Here is a 17,145-nt window from a genome sequence, read left to right as displayed (position 1 = left end):
AATAAAAAATTCTTGAATATAAAATTATAAATAATAAAATATATCCCTGACTTAAAATAAAATAATTTTTTTAACGAATTTAGAACATTCTTTCTTACTTTATAACCCCATACAATTTTTTTTTAAATTTAGAACTAAATTGTCCACATTTTATTTTATAATAAAATAATTTTTTTAATGAATTTAAAACTTTTTATTTTATTTTTTATTAATTTTTTTATAATAAACTATCTTATATCTATTTTAAATTAAAATTTTCATAAATTTTCATATATTTATTTTAATTCTAGATCTACTTCACTACTAATTAAAATTTACATATATTTATCTTAACTCTAAATCTACTAGACTCACTCCAGCGACATAATTAATTTTAATTAATCTTAACCTTAATTGCACTCCACACCATAGCTATTTTTATATGAGGTGCCTGGGCAAAGCACTTTCTGTGTTAAATGTTTGTGATGTTTACGTTTGAAGGAGAATGAACAGAGTAAACATGAAGTATTATTCATAGTTTGCATATGATTTATAGTGCTTCTCATATGTTTTTGTGGCCTGTTATCAAATGTAACATGCATTGAACTTTGTACGTGTCAATTGTGTGATGCAGCCTTTGGGTTGTGTTCCGTTCTGTGAGATTAGTGCATTTGTTCTGCTATTCCCAGACAAAAGTCTGTTCTCCACCACCTTTTTCAATAAAATAGGTTATGCCTTCAGCTTTATCAGTGCCAACTTCACAAGCGACTAACTTCTCGTAACCTCACCTCTATATATATATATATTCCTCCCTATTGGTTTCATACAGTATTCCAATCATCTATGACACAAATGCAGAGAACGCTCTGAATAGTTTTCACTTGTAAACCTTGGAATCCGTAGTGTTTTCTAAGGTCTGTTGGGATTTTTATCAAATGGGTGGTGGTATGCAGATTGGTTTTTTGGTCCTTGCCTGTCTGTTCTTTCATAGTTTTCTTCAGCAAGCAGCAGCAGGAGGAAGTGGGTTTGTGAGGACAGAAGGCACCCAATTTTCTGTTAATGGGAACCCTCTGTTTGTCAATGGATTCAACTCTTACTGGTTAATGACTTTAGCAACAGATCCAACACAGAGAAATAAGGTTACTTCTGTTTTTGAACAAGCTACAGCTCATGGGCTCAATGTTGCCAGGACATGGGCCTTCAATGATGGCCAGTACAAGGCATTGCAGACCTCTCCTGGTGTATATGATGAACAAGTCTTTCAGGTCTGTACATGGGTCATTGAATACATCAAGCCTTCAAGCCCTTCACCCATTTATGTTTTTGATTGTATCGATCTGTTGGCATTGCTTGATTTTCTTATTTTTGGTGTTGTTTTGGTTTCTCTGTATTGTAATGGAATGAAGGCCCTGGACTTTGTGATCTCTGAAGCCAACAAGTATGGCATCAAACTTATACTTAGCCTGGTGAACAACTATGTGGATTTTGGAGGAAAGGCCCAGTATGTGCAATGGGCTCGAAATGCTGGACAGAATCTCAACTCTGAGGATGATTTCTTCACCAGCCCTACTGTTAAAAGCTACTATAAAGGCAATGTTAAGGTAACAGATGTCTTTCTCTGTCCAATCATGCACACATTTATTTCATTATGTATAGACACATATATACCTGTTTGCAAAGAGATATACACACAAGAAACTAATCAACACTACATCCAATAATGAATTTTTGTGCAGACTGTATTAACAAGAGTGAATGGCATAACTGGAGTGACATATAAGGATGACCCTACAATCTTTGCATGGGAACTCATGAACGAGCCCCGCTGTGAAAGTGACCCTTCAGGAAGGACTATCCAGGTCAGATAACAAAATCTTATATATATGAGATTTGGAGATAATTAGGGATCCATTCAAGGATGTTGGGCTTTAAGATCCCATTATTATGGTGGAACAGAATTTTTAGATCTTTGAAGATATGTTACAGGTTACTAGTTTGTTAGGGTTCTGTTAATAGTTTCTTTTTCTGATAATTTATCATTTTCTTAATGATTAACATGGTAATTCTTTGGCTGTGATGAGCAAACAGGGTTGGATAGAGGAGATGGCTAGTTATGTCAAATCCATTGATGGAAACCATCTTCTAGAGGCTGGTTTGGAAGGATTTTATGGAGAGTCCAAAAGAGAAGGTAATCCAGGCTTTTTGGTGGGGACAGATTTCGTCACCAATAACCAAATCATAGCACTTGATTTTGCAACTGTTCATTCTTATCCTGATATCTGGTTAGTCTCTAACTCCCTTTAAATATATAAGTTTGAGATTAATCTTTGTTTACGAACTTGGATTCGTGTTCTAGGATTACTATGTATACCAACTCGGATTCGTGTTCTAGGATTACTATCATTATGTATATATGAAATTTTAGGTCCAACAGGAGTTGTCTGTTGAGTCACCTCTGGTTCAACCACTGATGTAATCTAAGAGGCTGGCAGTGCAGTTTAGTAGTAAGGTGTCTAGTAGTTCATGATGATGTATAGCTTGCACTAATATATGGAACTGTGATTTCTACTTTATAAAGGCTTGCTGGATCAGATGAAGAGGCCCAGCTTTCATTTCTGCAGAATTGGATAGAGACCCATCTGGAAGATGCAAGCAGATTATTGAAGAAACCAGTTTTGTTTTCAGAGTTTGGGAAATCATCAAAAGACCCAGGATTCGTGATCAGCCAAAGAGACAATTTACTTGATGTGGTTTATAAACACATATATGACTCTGCTATCAGGGGAGGAGCAGGTGGAGGAGCCATGTTTTGGCAACTGATGGTAGAAGGACTGAACTCATATGGAGATGGATATGAGATTGTCTTATCTCAGAATCCATCCACAGCAGCTGTAATTTCTGCTCAGTCTTATAAATTGTCTGAGCTTACACATGGCTGAGCTTACACATATGTTTACAAGGGTGTAGGAGTATGATAAGAGGAGGCAGGTCCATGTACATGAAAGGCCAACATGGCACAGGAAATCTATCAAGGATTGAGAACAATAGTCAAATTTGTATTGTTTTTCTTGTGGGTGTTATGTACTAGGTATACTGTGGCAGCTATTTATATGAGGTATTAGCCGAACTAACCTTACAAGTGAGAACATGGGCACTTGATAAACACACTGTGTTCACTGGGTGCTAGATAATACGGATCAGAACATGCCCTCTGAATAAGCAAACTGATATAGCCCCATGTGTATTTGATTCACCACCTTGTAAGGCCTGCCCTAATGACTTGAAGGGAGAGCCCATGCACAGAATTTTGAATGTGTTCAGGTGAAAATGGGAGTGTTTGAGTTAATAATATCCCCTGCACAAAAATATGAATGTGTTTAGATGAAAATGGGAGTATTTGAATTGAAAATTTGTTCCTTGATGGGTGTTGTTTTATACAAACGAATTGTATTTTGAATGTGTTTAGATAGAAATGGAATCAAAATGAATTTTTATTTTGAATATTGAGTATGAAAATGGAAGTGTTTGAGTTGATAAACGAATTTTATTTTGAATGTGTTTAGATGGAAATGGGATCAAAATGATATTTTATTTTGAATGTTGAATATGGAAATGGGAGTGTTTGAGTTGATAATTTGTTCCTTGATGGGTGTTGTTTTATGAAAAATGAATTTTATTGATGGATGTTGTAATATTTTAAACTGCCCTGTGGCCAAGTTATGGTTTCTAATATGTATTATATTGCCTACTGTATTGCTTCGCTTGTACTATGTTTTTGCTGGTCGGTGTATATTTTATTTTTCCCAAATTCTGATCATCATTTACTCACAATGTGGGATAATGAAGCCCAGACTACTCAATCCAACCAGATTTTCAGCGATGCTATGACCACTCACAGTAACGTTGAAATGGCTTCCATGGCAAAAGCAGTGACATTGTTTCTATGGATATTAATGATTGTAAGAGTAGAGAACATATATTTGATTTATTAGCCTTGCTGCTTTATGGTGTGTACGTACTCTGTGTATCCTGGTTACTTAAAATGAGAACGAAACGCTCTCTGCAAAAACTGTGCATGAGTTTTTGAAAGAGGAATTATGACCTTGAAAAATTAAGATTTCATGATTTAGAAGTACTAGTGAGGAACAATCAGTGGAAAATCGATGTTTGCACTGTATATCTCATGCACCATTCGATTATGAAACAATAAAGAATCATGTGATCACCTGCAGAAATGCAATATTGTTCATGGTAATGCAAGGTCTCATTTAATATGAATTTAAGAACAATCACCTACATCATTTCTCATCACTTACAGTATTTCTCCTCCATCTTCACTGCTTGTCCCTGTATGGTACTCATACAAATTTGCAAATTTTAATGTAAATGAAATATTTAAACTTTCAGGGAGTTCTAGCTTATAAGAAGTATTTGTAACCTTCTTCAAAGTTCTGCAAGGTCTTGTCATCTTATACTTCAATTTATTATAAGTTTCTTCGTGAAACATGTCTTTACTTAAATGGACCTTGACCATTTTTCTTCTGCGAACACTCTCCCTACATTTCTCGTATGTCTTCTGTGGGGAGCTTTTCATCACAAGGGTGAGCCAAAATCCCTCTTTATAGTAAGGTTTCAAATTATAGAAAAATCAAGTGTCAAGTGTTAGTGTTTTATTTCACTTAAATGAGAACTATTGCAAAACATAAACAAAAGAGAAGAAAGTAAACAGAAATCATGGAAGTTACACAAAGAGATAAAAGGGAAGCAATAGCATTGATATACCAATGAACACAACTTGTAATTTGCACGTAATTTGCACCTTGGATAATGATCTGAGCTCATGGGCTATCCCACTATCCTTAGAGGTTCTTTGTGTCTCCAAACTCTCGCTCTCAAGCAAAGTGAAGAAGTGTCTTTGGCTCTTGCTCTGAAACAAGAACTCTTTGTGATATTTCATTATTAGTTCTTCTTCCAATTTATCTTGTTCTTATTATTAAGACTAATACCAATCAATAAACAAAGGAAGACATAAGATGTAGGCACACAGCCAGGGAAAAACCCTTAGGTAGGGGAAAACCCAGTCAAGAACTCTTCCTTCAGTAGATTCAAATCAAAGTGAGACAACCAAGACCTTTGACACATACTTTTACCCCTCCATCCATCAAGCTAACCAAACACAAATTCCTCCTGCAATGCAATCTTTGTTCTACAATAATTTCATTTCTGCAATAGAGTCATAGTCATGCAATAACTTTGACCTGTAATAGACCTTCAACCCTTAAACTATAGCTTTGACCCTGCAATGATGATCTTCGACCTGTAGTAGTAAACTCTTCACTTCGCACTTCTTCTGTTTCATATTGCAGAGCTTGTTCTCCACTAAATGAGCTTAGTTTACTAGGGTATAAATAGTTGTTTATGCATATAAATTGAGCCGACATGAATGGTTGATAGGCCGACTTGTAGAGGACAAAAATAGAGCCAATTTTGAGGCCGACTTGAGCTGTTGATGGATGGAGGGTTCAACATGACTAAGATAAATGATCCCAAGAAGGGTTTACATAATAAATTTGACTAAAAAAATCCTAGAGCACTCAATGGGTGCTTTGACCTATTGAACATTGACCCAAGCATGAAAACCATGCTTTAATAAGTCAATTTATTTTGACAAATATATTACATTATGACTCAAGTACAATTATGAAGACCGACACTAGTTACATTATTCAACACATAGAACCAAAGGACTAAACTTCAAGTGATGGAGTTTGAGGCACTTGGTACACCAACTATGGAGTACATTTGATCAGATTTCATGCATTCATTGCACCAAAGGTAATTTGAGTTTGCCATGTTTATAAAGTTGCACATCTATTGAAAGAATATCTGCACAAAATCCTAATAGGAAAATCATGCAATTGAATAAATACCCACTCTCCATAGTTGTTCACTTTGCAATGGTTTTGTATAATTGCCATGTAATGGTACTTTGTTATTTATGTTGATAACACTCTCAATGGTCACCTTTATAGCTCTATAAACAATTTTTAGGTGATAACAATTCCCCCCTAATATATGAGGTTAGAAGCAATCATATGATTTAAATGCGTCATTTTTTTTGTATTGGATGCTTGTAAATTGACACAATAGCAAGAAAGAGAGAGAGAGCACTTGGAGAAAAGTACTTCCCTTGAAGGATTGATGATAACCCATTTTATTGCTTTATACAAACAAGGATGATAACCCATTTTATTGATGATAACCCATTTTATATAATCTCATGTTTTTCACATGCATGATGACTTGGTCAATAAATGGCATCCAAAAGTTGTTATTGGGACATGTTTCCTTTAAATCCTAGAATCCAGTGCAAACATGAATTACTATTGTTCACAGGGATATGATTGGATACCTAGGAGGTATATGTGATGGGATAGATGAAATTGGCTTCATGGAGTTTGCCAATTTCATCTTTGGTGGCCATCACCTTGGAAGGGTGAAGAAGTTGTTTCTTTTATCAAACAAGTGCAACATTGAACCATGTCATGATACAATGTTTGATGATGATAGGAATGAACCTAGAAATTTTGACATATGAATCATAAAATATGTCCTCAAATTCTTGAAAGAAAGTCTTATATGCAAGGACAACCTCTTAGGATCATGCTGCTCCAACAAGAATGTATTTAGTGACATTGGGTTTGACTTGAATGTCCACTATGAGGGTTAAGGAGATATTGCCCATATTTCATTTTTCAAATATGTTAGGGGTGATATTGGTTTTTAAATCAATCAATGTGGCCAAGAAAGATGAAGTATTTATGACTACAAAGATCTAATGACATAGTTGGGTGAAATTCCTTCCAAGGGAGGAAAAATGAAACAATGTGGCATTACATCTCAAGAGTAGTCAAGCACTATTATCACCTCCAAAATGTCCTCATATGAATGGAAGACATGGGATCAAGTGAAAGTGAGGGACTTATGGGAGACATGAATTGGTTGGTAAGTATCTTGGTGATAAACGCATCACATGAGTATGAAAAGATTAGGTTTCGAGGTGTTGATACTAATAGGAAAAAAGTGAGTGAGTAAGGATATCACACTTATGGTTGAAGAAATGTAGCAAATGTGCACACAATTGTGTATGTCATGTTCCCTAGCAGGAGGGGAATATTTTTCCGGGGAATCCCTAGAGAGTTAGGTGGGGCAAAAGGTGGGATCTCCTATCGACAACATACCAACTAGGTGATGGGGATAGAATGTAGTTCTTTCTCTTATGGAGGAGAGGGCAGTAAGCCCTCAAAAGTGGTCATAATGTTGGGGGAGTTTGTAACAACCCTAGGTTGATTTTCCATGTAAATAAAAATAAGACCAAGGTCATGGGATACATATGCCAAGCTAAATGGTGGGAAAAACATCACATTGCGGGCCACTTTTGGTATATTAATGACTATGGAAATTGGAAAAGGCATTGGAAAAGGAAAAAATGCAATACTTGAAATTTAATTATGAAAATAAAGGAAAATGGGAGAAAAGGAAGGTGAAGAGACACAAATTTGCATGAAAGGGAACTTAGAGGAAAATGAAGGAAAATGAAGAATAAAAGGAGACATTTATGATGAAAATGCATCAAAGAAACAATTCACATCTTTTTGCCCAATTTTTTAGTAGGTGTAGCAAAGGAGAGAGAGCAAGCAAGCAAGTCAGCAAGGAACAAGCAAGGAAGTGCACAAGGAAGTTTGGACAAATCCAAGTAACAATGTGTGATTAAGCATTCCTGGATTTGAATGCATGGTACATGCATTTGTTTATTTGGTTCATTTTGTCATTGGCATGGGTTTTTCCTGGTTTGATAGTGGTTTCATCCTTGCCTTGCCATTTCCTGGACAACCAAGGTGTGATGGGATTCATTTTGGTTGAGCTCTGGATTGTTGGAAGGTTTTGGAACAGAGTGAGGTGGTCTTAGGAAAATCCCAAGGGTTGGGGGTGGAGATGATTTTCTCTGGTAAGCCCACGAAAGGTGGGTGGAGACAGAAAAATTCCTCAAGGTAGGGTGAAGGAATTTTGAGGCATCCAAGCTTGGTTTGGTTTTGTGATCTTGGGATTGATTTAGGTGAGATCATGGTAGCTTAAGGGTGGAGGTGGTTTAACCTCTAGATTCCCTATTTGAATATGTTTTGGTTTATACCATGAGATCCCACATTCATGCTTAGAATATGGCATGGGGGTGATTGGCTGAAAGAAATATTTGGTTCAACTCAATCTGTGGTCGGGTGGTACGCGGAAGTCCCTGACTTGGTTTGATTTTGTATATGTTAATAATAATTATTTTGTCTATGTGATTAATGAGAATTTGTACCTGATACTATGTTGATTATATGTCAAATTTGTCATGGTTCCTATTCTGGTTATGTGTTGGTTATTTGCATGGTTCTATGATGTACTCTAGATATAGCTCTTGTTCATGATTCTATAAGTTAATGAATGGTTGATGAATGCATTAGCTAAGAAGTGTCGTTACAACTAGCTTGTGAGGACATTGATCCTTCTTGGTGATTCTTAGATGAAGTTCAGACCCGTATGATCATATATGCATTCATGACCTGTAATTTCCATGTTTACCACATGTTTGACGAAATGTCTATCATGTACTAGATAGGTTTTGGTTAAGATATTGTTCAAGTTTTGAATTGTTGGAATCGTTGGCATCTTATTTATGATTCTAGAAATTTGCAAGTAGTTTTGGGTAGTGGTCTGGAGGCTAGATTGGAAAGGTGGCTTAGATCTTAGGACCGTTGGCACTGACCTTAGGAATTTCAATCATAATCACATGGAGGCATGTCTATGCATGTTATTGGGACCTCATAACCACACTATTGTTGTGTTGTGTGTGCGGTTGGGGAGTTTACCCTGTGAAAACAGTTCCAGCTCAGGGATTGATCACATGGGGTGGTTGTCAGGCTCTTGAGTAGTCTGTAGTCCCTGAGGGACGTTAGTAAGGTTTCCATTGGTGGGCCCCCCTTCCATAACTGTAACTTGGAGGTTGGGTCATATAATAGTGACACTTGTCTCATGTTTACCTGCCAGGCTTGTAAAAGCAAGTAAATTTGTGAGGGGGCGTTACAGGGTGGTATCAGAGCAAGGTTGCAACACTGGACCTCAGGGTAAATGTATATAGTTATGCATGCATGTCGATTTTATATGTGCCTAATATGCATGCATTTGGAAGGTTATAGTTATCATGCGTGTGGCTATTCATGTAGTTTTGTGTCATCATGTACGATGTTGCTATATATACATATACATATACATATACATATACATATACATATACATATACATATACATATACATATACATATACATATATATATATATTGCTAATCTGGACTTAATTGTGTAGATGAGATAACCTCCCTTGAACTTCATTAAGGTATGGTTTGATCATGTTTTCTATTCATTTTTGTCTATGTAACAACCCCCCCAGGTTAAAAGTTCATGAAATAAAAGTTAATAAAGGAAAAATAAGACCAAGGTGAAGGGACACTGATTCCAAGCTGAATGTTGGGAAAAATATCCCAGTGGACATCATTTGTTGTGTATTATGGCTAAGGGGAAATTGGAAAAGGAAACGACAAAATCTTTGAAAAGGAAAAATGGTATTATTAACATTTTATTTATGAAAATAAACGAAAATAGGAGAAAAGGAAGGTGAAAGGTCACAGGTTGCATGTGAGCATGAAATTGAAGGGAAATTAAGGAAAAATGAAAAAATTAGAAGCATCAATAATAAAAAGACATCAAAGCATCAGTTTGTAGCTTTTTGTCAGTTCATTCTCAGAATTGGTTCTAGAGAGGAGAAGAGCACCAAGAGGAGAAGGAAAGAAAGAAAGCAAAGGAAGGACAAGGAAAGCAAAGGAAAGTAATGATTAAGCAAGGAAAAGGTTGGATCAAGCAACTTTAGTAGGAATACTTGCAGGTAACAAGTTGCAGTATGATTTCCTAGTTGGTTTTGGCATGTATGGTATGTGCATGTGTGTATTGGGTTTCATTATTGTCGGTGGCATGGATTTTGTCGGGTTTTGACAGTGGTTTCTAGCCTTGCCTTTCCATTTTCGGATAGCCATGGTGTGATTGGATTCTTTCTCAGTTCAGATTTGGATTGCCGGAAGGTTTTGGATCCGGGTGAGGTGGTATCGGTAAAATTCAAAGGTTTGGGGATGGATATAGTTTTCCCTAGGAAGCCCTCAATAGGTGGGTGGAGACATGAAAAATACTCAAGGGATGGTGAAGGAATTTTGAGGCATCCAAGCTCGGTTTGGTTTTGTGATCTCGAAGCCAGTTTAGGTGAGATCACGATATGATGAGGGTGGGGGTGGTTTAACCTCTAGATTCCCTTGGTTGTTTATGGATTGGTTTATCCCATGAGATCCCACATTCATGCTTGGAATACGACACTTGGGTGATTGACTAAAAGAAATATTTCATTCAACCCAATCTATGATCAAGTGGAACGTGGAAGTCCCTCACTTGGTTGATTTTTCATATGGTTAATAAGTGCTAAGTTTCTCTTGTCTTTGATAAGTAAATGCATTTGTTATTATGTGGCTTTAATTGTTGTTCCATCATTGTTATCTATCTAGTTATATGTTGGTTATAGGCATGGTTATATGACAAATTTAAGTATGGTGTTATCACCTAAAAATGATCACCTAGCCATTTCTAACCAGGTGGATCGAAATACACCATGTAGGATAAATTGTACCATAGTAAAATCACTTTTACCATAAGAAATAATTTAGTAAACCATTTTTATTAAATTATTTCTAATTAAAATTTAAAAACCCCATGAGAATAATTGAATAAATAATCATTTATTTAATTTTCTTTAGAAATAATTTGATTTGACTAAATCACCTAGGAATAATTAAAAAAATCACCGTTTATTTATTATTCCTTAATTTTATTTTTGGAATAATTGTTAAATCACTATTTAATAATTATTTCGAATTCACACTTTTCTTAATCCTCACAAAGTGATTAATAAATCATTTTATTTAATAATTACTTCAACTATTTTCTAAATAAAGATATTTGATCACTTTGAATATCTTTTTCCCTCTCTAAAAAATATAATAAAGTATTCCTAATGGTTAGATTTTAATTTGATCAATAATATTTATTATTTTTCAATTCCTAATTGAGCCCAATACTTTGTTATCTCCAAGGAAAAGCCAATTTTTTAAGGAGACGTATCGTAAATTATGTTGAGATCACAAAAGGATTTATGTGTTTACTCAAGAAAGGACTTCCATTTATTTGGGATGAATTCACTCAACGCTCGTTCGATGCTTTGAAAAAGGCATTGACCTCTGCTCCTCTTTTGAGTCCACTTGATTATAGCAAAGATTTCCTCTTGTATCTTGCAGTAGCAGAATCAACCATTGGTATGGTTTTGGTTCAGGAAGACAATGCCCTTAGGGAGAATGTGATTTATTATCTAAGTTGTGGCTTAGTTGGTCCTGAACTTAGGTATTCTCATGTTGAGAAATTGGCTTTGGCAACTGTTCATGCTGTCCAACGACTTCGTCATTACATTCTACTTAGAAAAACCTTTGTATTGGTTGACATCAACCCATTTCAATTTTTTCTTAGTAGGCGAGTGATTGGGGGCAAATACAATAAATGGATTGTCATTTTGCAAGAGTTTTATCTCGATTTTATGTCAGCTAAGTCGAAGAAATATTTGGTTTTTGTAGAATTGATTTCAGAATTTCCTTGTGAAGGAGATGTTGTTTATGAAGAATCATTTCCAGATGAGCATATTTTTCTCATATCTTCACAAGGTTCTTGGTATGGAGATATCATTATATATCTCCAGAATTTGAAGTTTCATTAGTCTTTTTCTAAGGATGAACGCTGGAAATTGTGTCACCTGGCTAAAAATTATCTTATCATTGGTGATACTCTATATCATCGAGGGATTGACTCAATCCTTAGATGTTGTTTAACCTTAGAAGAAGTTGAGTCAGTTTTGAATGACTGCCATAGTGGAGCTTGTGGAGGTCATCTATTTGGGCTTGCTACAGCCCAAAAAATATTGCGTGCAGGTTATTTCTAGCCCTCAATTTTCAAAGATTGTATTAAAGCAGTCAAGAAATGTCATCCTTGTCAAGTTTCTAATCAAAAAATGTGCGCGCATCCAACTCCTCTTTTTCCTGTTATCACTGTCAGTACATTTACCAAGTGGGGTATTGATTTTACTACTTGTAACTCAGCTTCGGCTAAGGGCAACAATTATATTATCGTAGCAGTAGACTATTTCACCAAGTGGGTCAAAGTTATGCCTACTTTTAATAACAATAGTGAGACAACAACTCTTTTCCTATTCAATCAAATTATTTCATGCTTCGGTATTCCTAAAGAGATTTTCATTGATCATGGCAGTCACTTCCAGAATAAGATGATGTCTGAGTTGGCTTTGAAGTTGGGATTTTTATAGGAGCATTCGTCTCCTTATTATCCTCAAGAAAATGGACAAGTAGAAGCCATCAATAAATCCCTTAAGACCATCCTGCAAAGGATGATCAATTAGGCTAAGTCCAACTGGAACATCATGCTATATCATGCACTTTGGGCATACCGAATGTCTATTAAGACCGCTACAGGTTTTACTCCTTTTCAGTTGGTTTATGGGTTGGAATCAATATTTCTTGTAGAATGTGAAATTCCATCTCTCAAATTAGTTTCCAGCTTCTTCTAGACACCTGAAGTCTTGAAGCATGCCTCATTCATTTGTAACATATCGATGAGAAGCACAGGGATGCAACCACAATGAATGAAGCTCATAAGAAAAGAGTAAAATCCCAATATGACAAGACTGTACGACCTAGGGTTTTCTCTTAAGGTGACCTTGTTTTGGTCTATGACCAAGACAAAGACACCTTGGGGGCAAGAAAATTCAAACCTATGTGGTATCCTTATATCATTAAAAAGGTCTTAAATAAGGGTGCGTATGAATTGCTTGACTTTGAGGGAAATGTGTTGTTGGAGCCTAGAAATGGGCTCTATCTCAAGAATTATTATGCATAAGCTCTTGCTTAGCAATTGTTTTGTAAATACTGTACATAGTCTTTTATTTCTATCTATGGGTCTTGTGGTGATGATGATATTTTTGATCTGCCTTAGCCTGGTTTCGATGGGTGATATGGTGTATGTAGGATTCACAGATGGTGTTAGTAGACATACTCAGAACTTAGCTTCTATTGCTTGGGTAATATATTATCCATATGGTCAGTTGTTACTCTCAAGAAGCATATGTATTGGTCTTGCTTCTAATAATATGGCTATATACAGTTTCATTATCAATTTACTATCTGAAGCAATATCTTATGGTATTGAATCATTAGTGGTTTATTTGGATTCACAACTGGTTGTGTCTCAAATAAATAACATTTATCGTGTGAGGGATCCTTTATTACATCACCAATTTCTGAGAGTGAGATTATTGCAAAAATCATTTACTTTTATTACTTTCATTCATATTCCATGATCAGATAATGAATTTGTTTATTTTATAGCTAACCAAGAATTGGATTGGCACATTGATATGATCGAATCATCATGAAATATTTATATATAGATAGATAGAGTATGTCAAAATATTACAAAATGTGGACAGATGTCCCAAAAAATTAGGGCTTAAGCTCGATCATGTCCATGTATAAAAAAAAATCAGTCATCTAAAAATATAAGGCTGCAGGCCTTGTCCTAGATGAGCATCTTGAAAGAAGACGATGGCATTTGCCACTCGTCGAAAGAGTCACACCCATTCTCGTGGTACTTCAACCACTCGTCTCTATATAACTTCAGGGAGATCCTCTACTACTGTCATGGGATCCTGGCGAGTCAAACTATACAAGTCCTTTGAACAACATGAAGAACTCTCTTAAACTCAGTTGTTTCTCTCTTTGTGTGTCTCCCGCAAATCCTGCGCCTTGGTAGACCCTCATGTCTCACTAGTCCAATATTTGTGTCATGATTATTTAATCTTGTACAATTCTTGTTTCACGAAAAAAGATTTTGAATTTCTTGAGATTATATTTAAAAATCCATAAAAAAAAATCAAATAAGTTAAAAATAAAAATTTTACCAATGTTGCCCCATGCATCTCTTGCTGGAAGTGCTAGCTCCGAGTCCTCTTGGAAGTCTACACCTACATAGGGGTAATCATCTATGGCCATGACTTGTTTCTCCCACCAGTGGAAGAAATCGTCATCGAAGGTCACTTTATTGACTTCGCCTTCGCCAAGTCGCTTCGTTAGATATGCCCATCTAGCCATCCTATGATCTCTAGGATTTTTTATGGCAGTAGCTACCCTGGGTCGTTGTACCATAATCCACTCAAACAAAAATGAGTGAAGGATGCTACCATAGCCAATTTTCTTTGTTTTACCCTGTCTGACTAATGTCAATTGTTTCTTCATGTTGATTAAGAGAGTTGTACACCAATCATAGACTACTGGTCTTAGGCATTCTACTGCCAAGAACATAGCAGGTCGTGAAGCCTAATGTAGTGAGGTTGAACTTGCTATCCCAACAATGGTAAATATGATTATTCTAATTGGAAAGTTCATGATTTCTTTGAGCAGAACATGTGATCTAACCTTGTTAGTATCTAGTGCACAATATACGATAATATAATCAACAATGTTAAGGCATCCATGGGCCTTCCTTTTCAGGGCAACCGCTTCTCCCCTTTGGGAAAGCCTTGTTATGAAGTAGATATCTTCTACTTCGATCTATAAAGGCATATGTTTTATAATAACTAGCTCTTGCTCTAGGTCCCAATATTGAACTAACATCTCCAACAATCGAGTTTGTTTTCTAATGTTGGGCATCATGAAGAATTCGAGAAATCCACAATTTTTTAATCCATCCAACGATTCTTGATACTCTGAGACTTCATTATCAACATTAGTATACTCTCTCTCTCTCTCTCTCTCTCTCTCTCTCTCTCTCTCCAAATGATCGACATCCTGCAAAATTGATGGATTTCATCCATTAGAAATTAAGTTTTTCATTTTACTCTGCGTGTACGCGACTTTTGTAAATAACAATAGCATACAAACACAACTTTTCCTTTGAAAATTCACATATAGGGCTTATATACATTGTTTTCAAGTTGTCGATCCATGTACATGCCGAGCATCATTTGAAAATAAAGAATCCCTCTCTAAATCGATTTAAAATCATGAAATTTTGGATCAAATGGATGAGTTTAAGGATAAGAATTACCTGGAGACCATGTGTGATGAATTCGTCAGTGGATTTGATCGAATCGGTTTCCCCAAATTTTCTCCAAGAGCCCTCTTCTCAACACTTGGATGGTGAAAATGAATTGGGGTGAGTCCAAAAACTCTTTTATAGCCAAATTGAAAAAAACCCACTTTTCTAAAGTTCAATATTTTTAATTTTTTTAATTTTATGAACTTTTGACTTTTTTCTTGAAGTGTTGGGAGAGGTTATTTTTCAGGGTAACGAAGACTTAGTGATGTTTTTTTGCTGCTTCGACTCCAAAATCGTTGACCTATCGTGGCAGGTATGATTTTCTAACTGGAATATAGGTTAAGACATATCAATTTTCCATTGCATTATGCATCTTGACCTCATACCGCGGTATTTTTCCATAGGGTCGACATCATTATGTTACTATTTTTAAATACTTTCACTCACCATCTTGTAAAATCATAGCACAGTGGTAGAGTCTTTCCTTCCATGGGCTTCCTAGTTAGATTCTCACTAACATATGTCGTCCATGCTGCAAGTATTGTGTAGGCTTGGAAGCCCTCTTTAGTCACGCCATGACTTTGCGTTGAAGCCTCATTCTCCTTCTTCTTCGCTATTTTCTGTCCTTATACCCTAGAGGCTCTCGTGTGTTAAGTCGTACTACCGCATTGCATTTTGACTACTTGTACCTCTTTTGGCCTTAACTTGACTTCATTTGGACGCGTGTATAAGCCACTTTTGAGCATGACCTTTTGCAAGTTCAAACCATGCATTCATTAGCCTTTGCGACTTCACACCTATTTTTCCATGGAGAGAACATCCCCCGAGTGTCGATGACCAACATCCGCCACCTTGGATTGAGAATAGGATTGTTCCAATCCTAGGAACTAGTGCACTTTCCCTTGATTCTCTTTCTCTCCATTGTACTATAGGCATTCTTTAATTCCTTTCCAGGGTTTAAATATTAAAAAGACAAAAAAATCAAATATTCTAAAAAAAGAGAAGGAACTTGATAGTTTCTTCATCATTTGATGGCAACAAAAGTTAGTCACCCTTGAACAAAGCACTTAAAATGAGTCTTTCCTCCATCTGTATGGGACTTCGTCTAGCTTTAGGGAGGCCATAACCTTTATTCATAAGTGAGTCTTCCTCCGGTTGGTTATCTCTTCCAATCATATGGAGAGTTTGTTAATGCCTCCTGTATTGAAAACTTATACAAAGTTATCTTATGCTGCCATAAAGTCACATCGAGTCATGCTTTTGTTCAATAGAAGTAAATATATTGTCATCCATACCCGGTTTGTCAAGTTATCTCTAGTATTGCATCAACTATTTAGTCCTTCACTCGCGCTAGTTAAGGAGATCCCTTTTGACTTTTTACTGGCTGGTATGCTCTTATCGACTCTAACAAATTTCTCTGACAGTAGACCTAGAGTCACACTCTAGTCCTATTTACATCATTTATAGGTGACCTTGTGCTCAACATCGATCAGTGTCATGGGTATTTGACTGAGTGGTTTCCCTTGTGTTCAATGTCATCTTACATTATCACACATTGGGATTCATGTAGTACCTTGGTTTCCATTTGACCCTATTGGTGGATTCCTCGCCTCTGTGTCAAATTTCATTATTGGTTAGTTCAGAGGATTTATGTCGTGCGCTAGCCACATCTTGTGTACACCAGAAATGTACTTCACAATGGTTACTTCATCTCTCTTCATCTGAGTTCTTCCAAATTATTGGCCTGCAGGTTACACTTGTGTTGGTTGATGTGGGATGCCTTAATGCCTTCCTTCTAGCAGATATTTTCCCATTGACTCCGACTCATTTCTCTCAGAATAAGATCTAGAGTCATTTTTCAGTATCTTAGGGTTT

General features: G+C 36.1%; 1 protein-coding gene across 1 annotated transcript; it reads left to right on the top strand.

Moving 5' to 3' along the window:
* The first annotated feature begins 584 nt into the window (after positions 1-584).
* On the top strand, positions 585-3,400 carry LOC149248325 (mannan endo-1,4-beta-mannosidase 1-like). The gene is made up of 5 exons (XM_089456026.1): positions 585-1,244; positions 1,386-1,580; positions 1,716-1,838; positions 2,068-2,261; positions 2,558-3,400. Exons 1-5 carry the CDS (start codon positions 915-917, stop codon positions 2,916-2,918), a joined length of 1,203 nt encoding a protein of 400 aa, XP_089312152.1. The 5' UTR covers positions 585-914; the 3' UTR covers positions 2,919-3,400.
* Positions 3,401-17,145: the final 13,745 nt, after the last annotated feature.

This window comes from Pinus tabuliformis, chromosome 7 (assembly GCF_031772625.1).
Source record: "Pinus tabuliformis cultivar Carrire ecotype Pingquan chromosome 7, CPIR1, whole genome shotgun sequence".
Taxonomy (NCBI): Eukaryota; Viridiplantae; Streptophyta; class Pinopsida; order Pinales; family Pinaceae; genus Pinus; species Pinus tabuliformis.
The sequence above is the reverse complement of the archived record's forward strand: the minus strand, read 5'-3'. Positions and strand labels throughout refer to the sequence as shown.

Excerpts from the sequence above, each read along its gene's own strand:
- LOC149248325 (XM_089456026.1), top strand. The coding sequence starts at position 915 with ATGGGTGGTGGTATGCAGATTGGTTTTTTGGTCCTTGCCTGTCTGTTC. Across the intron at positions 1,581-1,715 it reads ACTATAAAGGCAATGTTAAG|ACTGTATTAACAAGAGTGAA; the intron begins GTAACAGATGTC and ends ATTTTTGTGCAG. Across the intron at positions 2,262-2,557 it reads CATTCTTATCCTGATATCTG|GCTTGCTGGATCAGATGAAG; the intron begins GTTAGTCTCTAA and ends TACTTTATAAAG.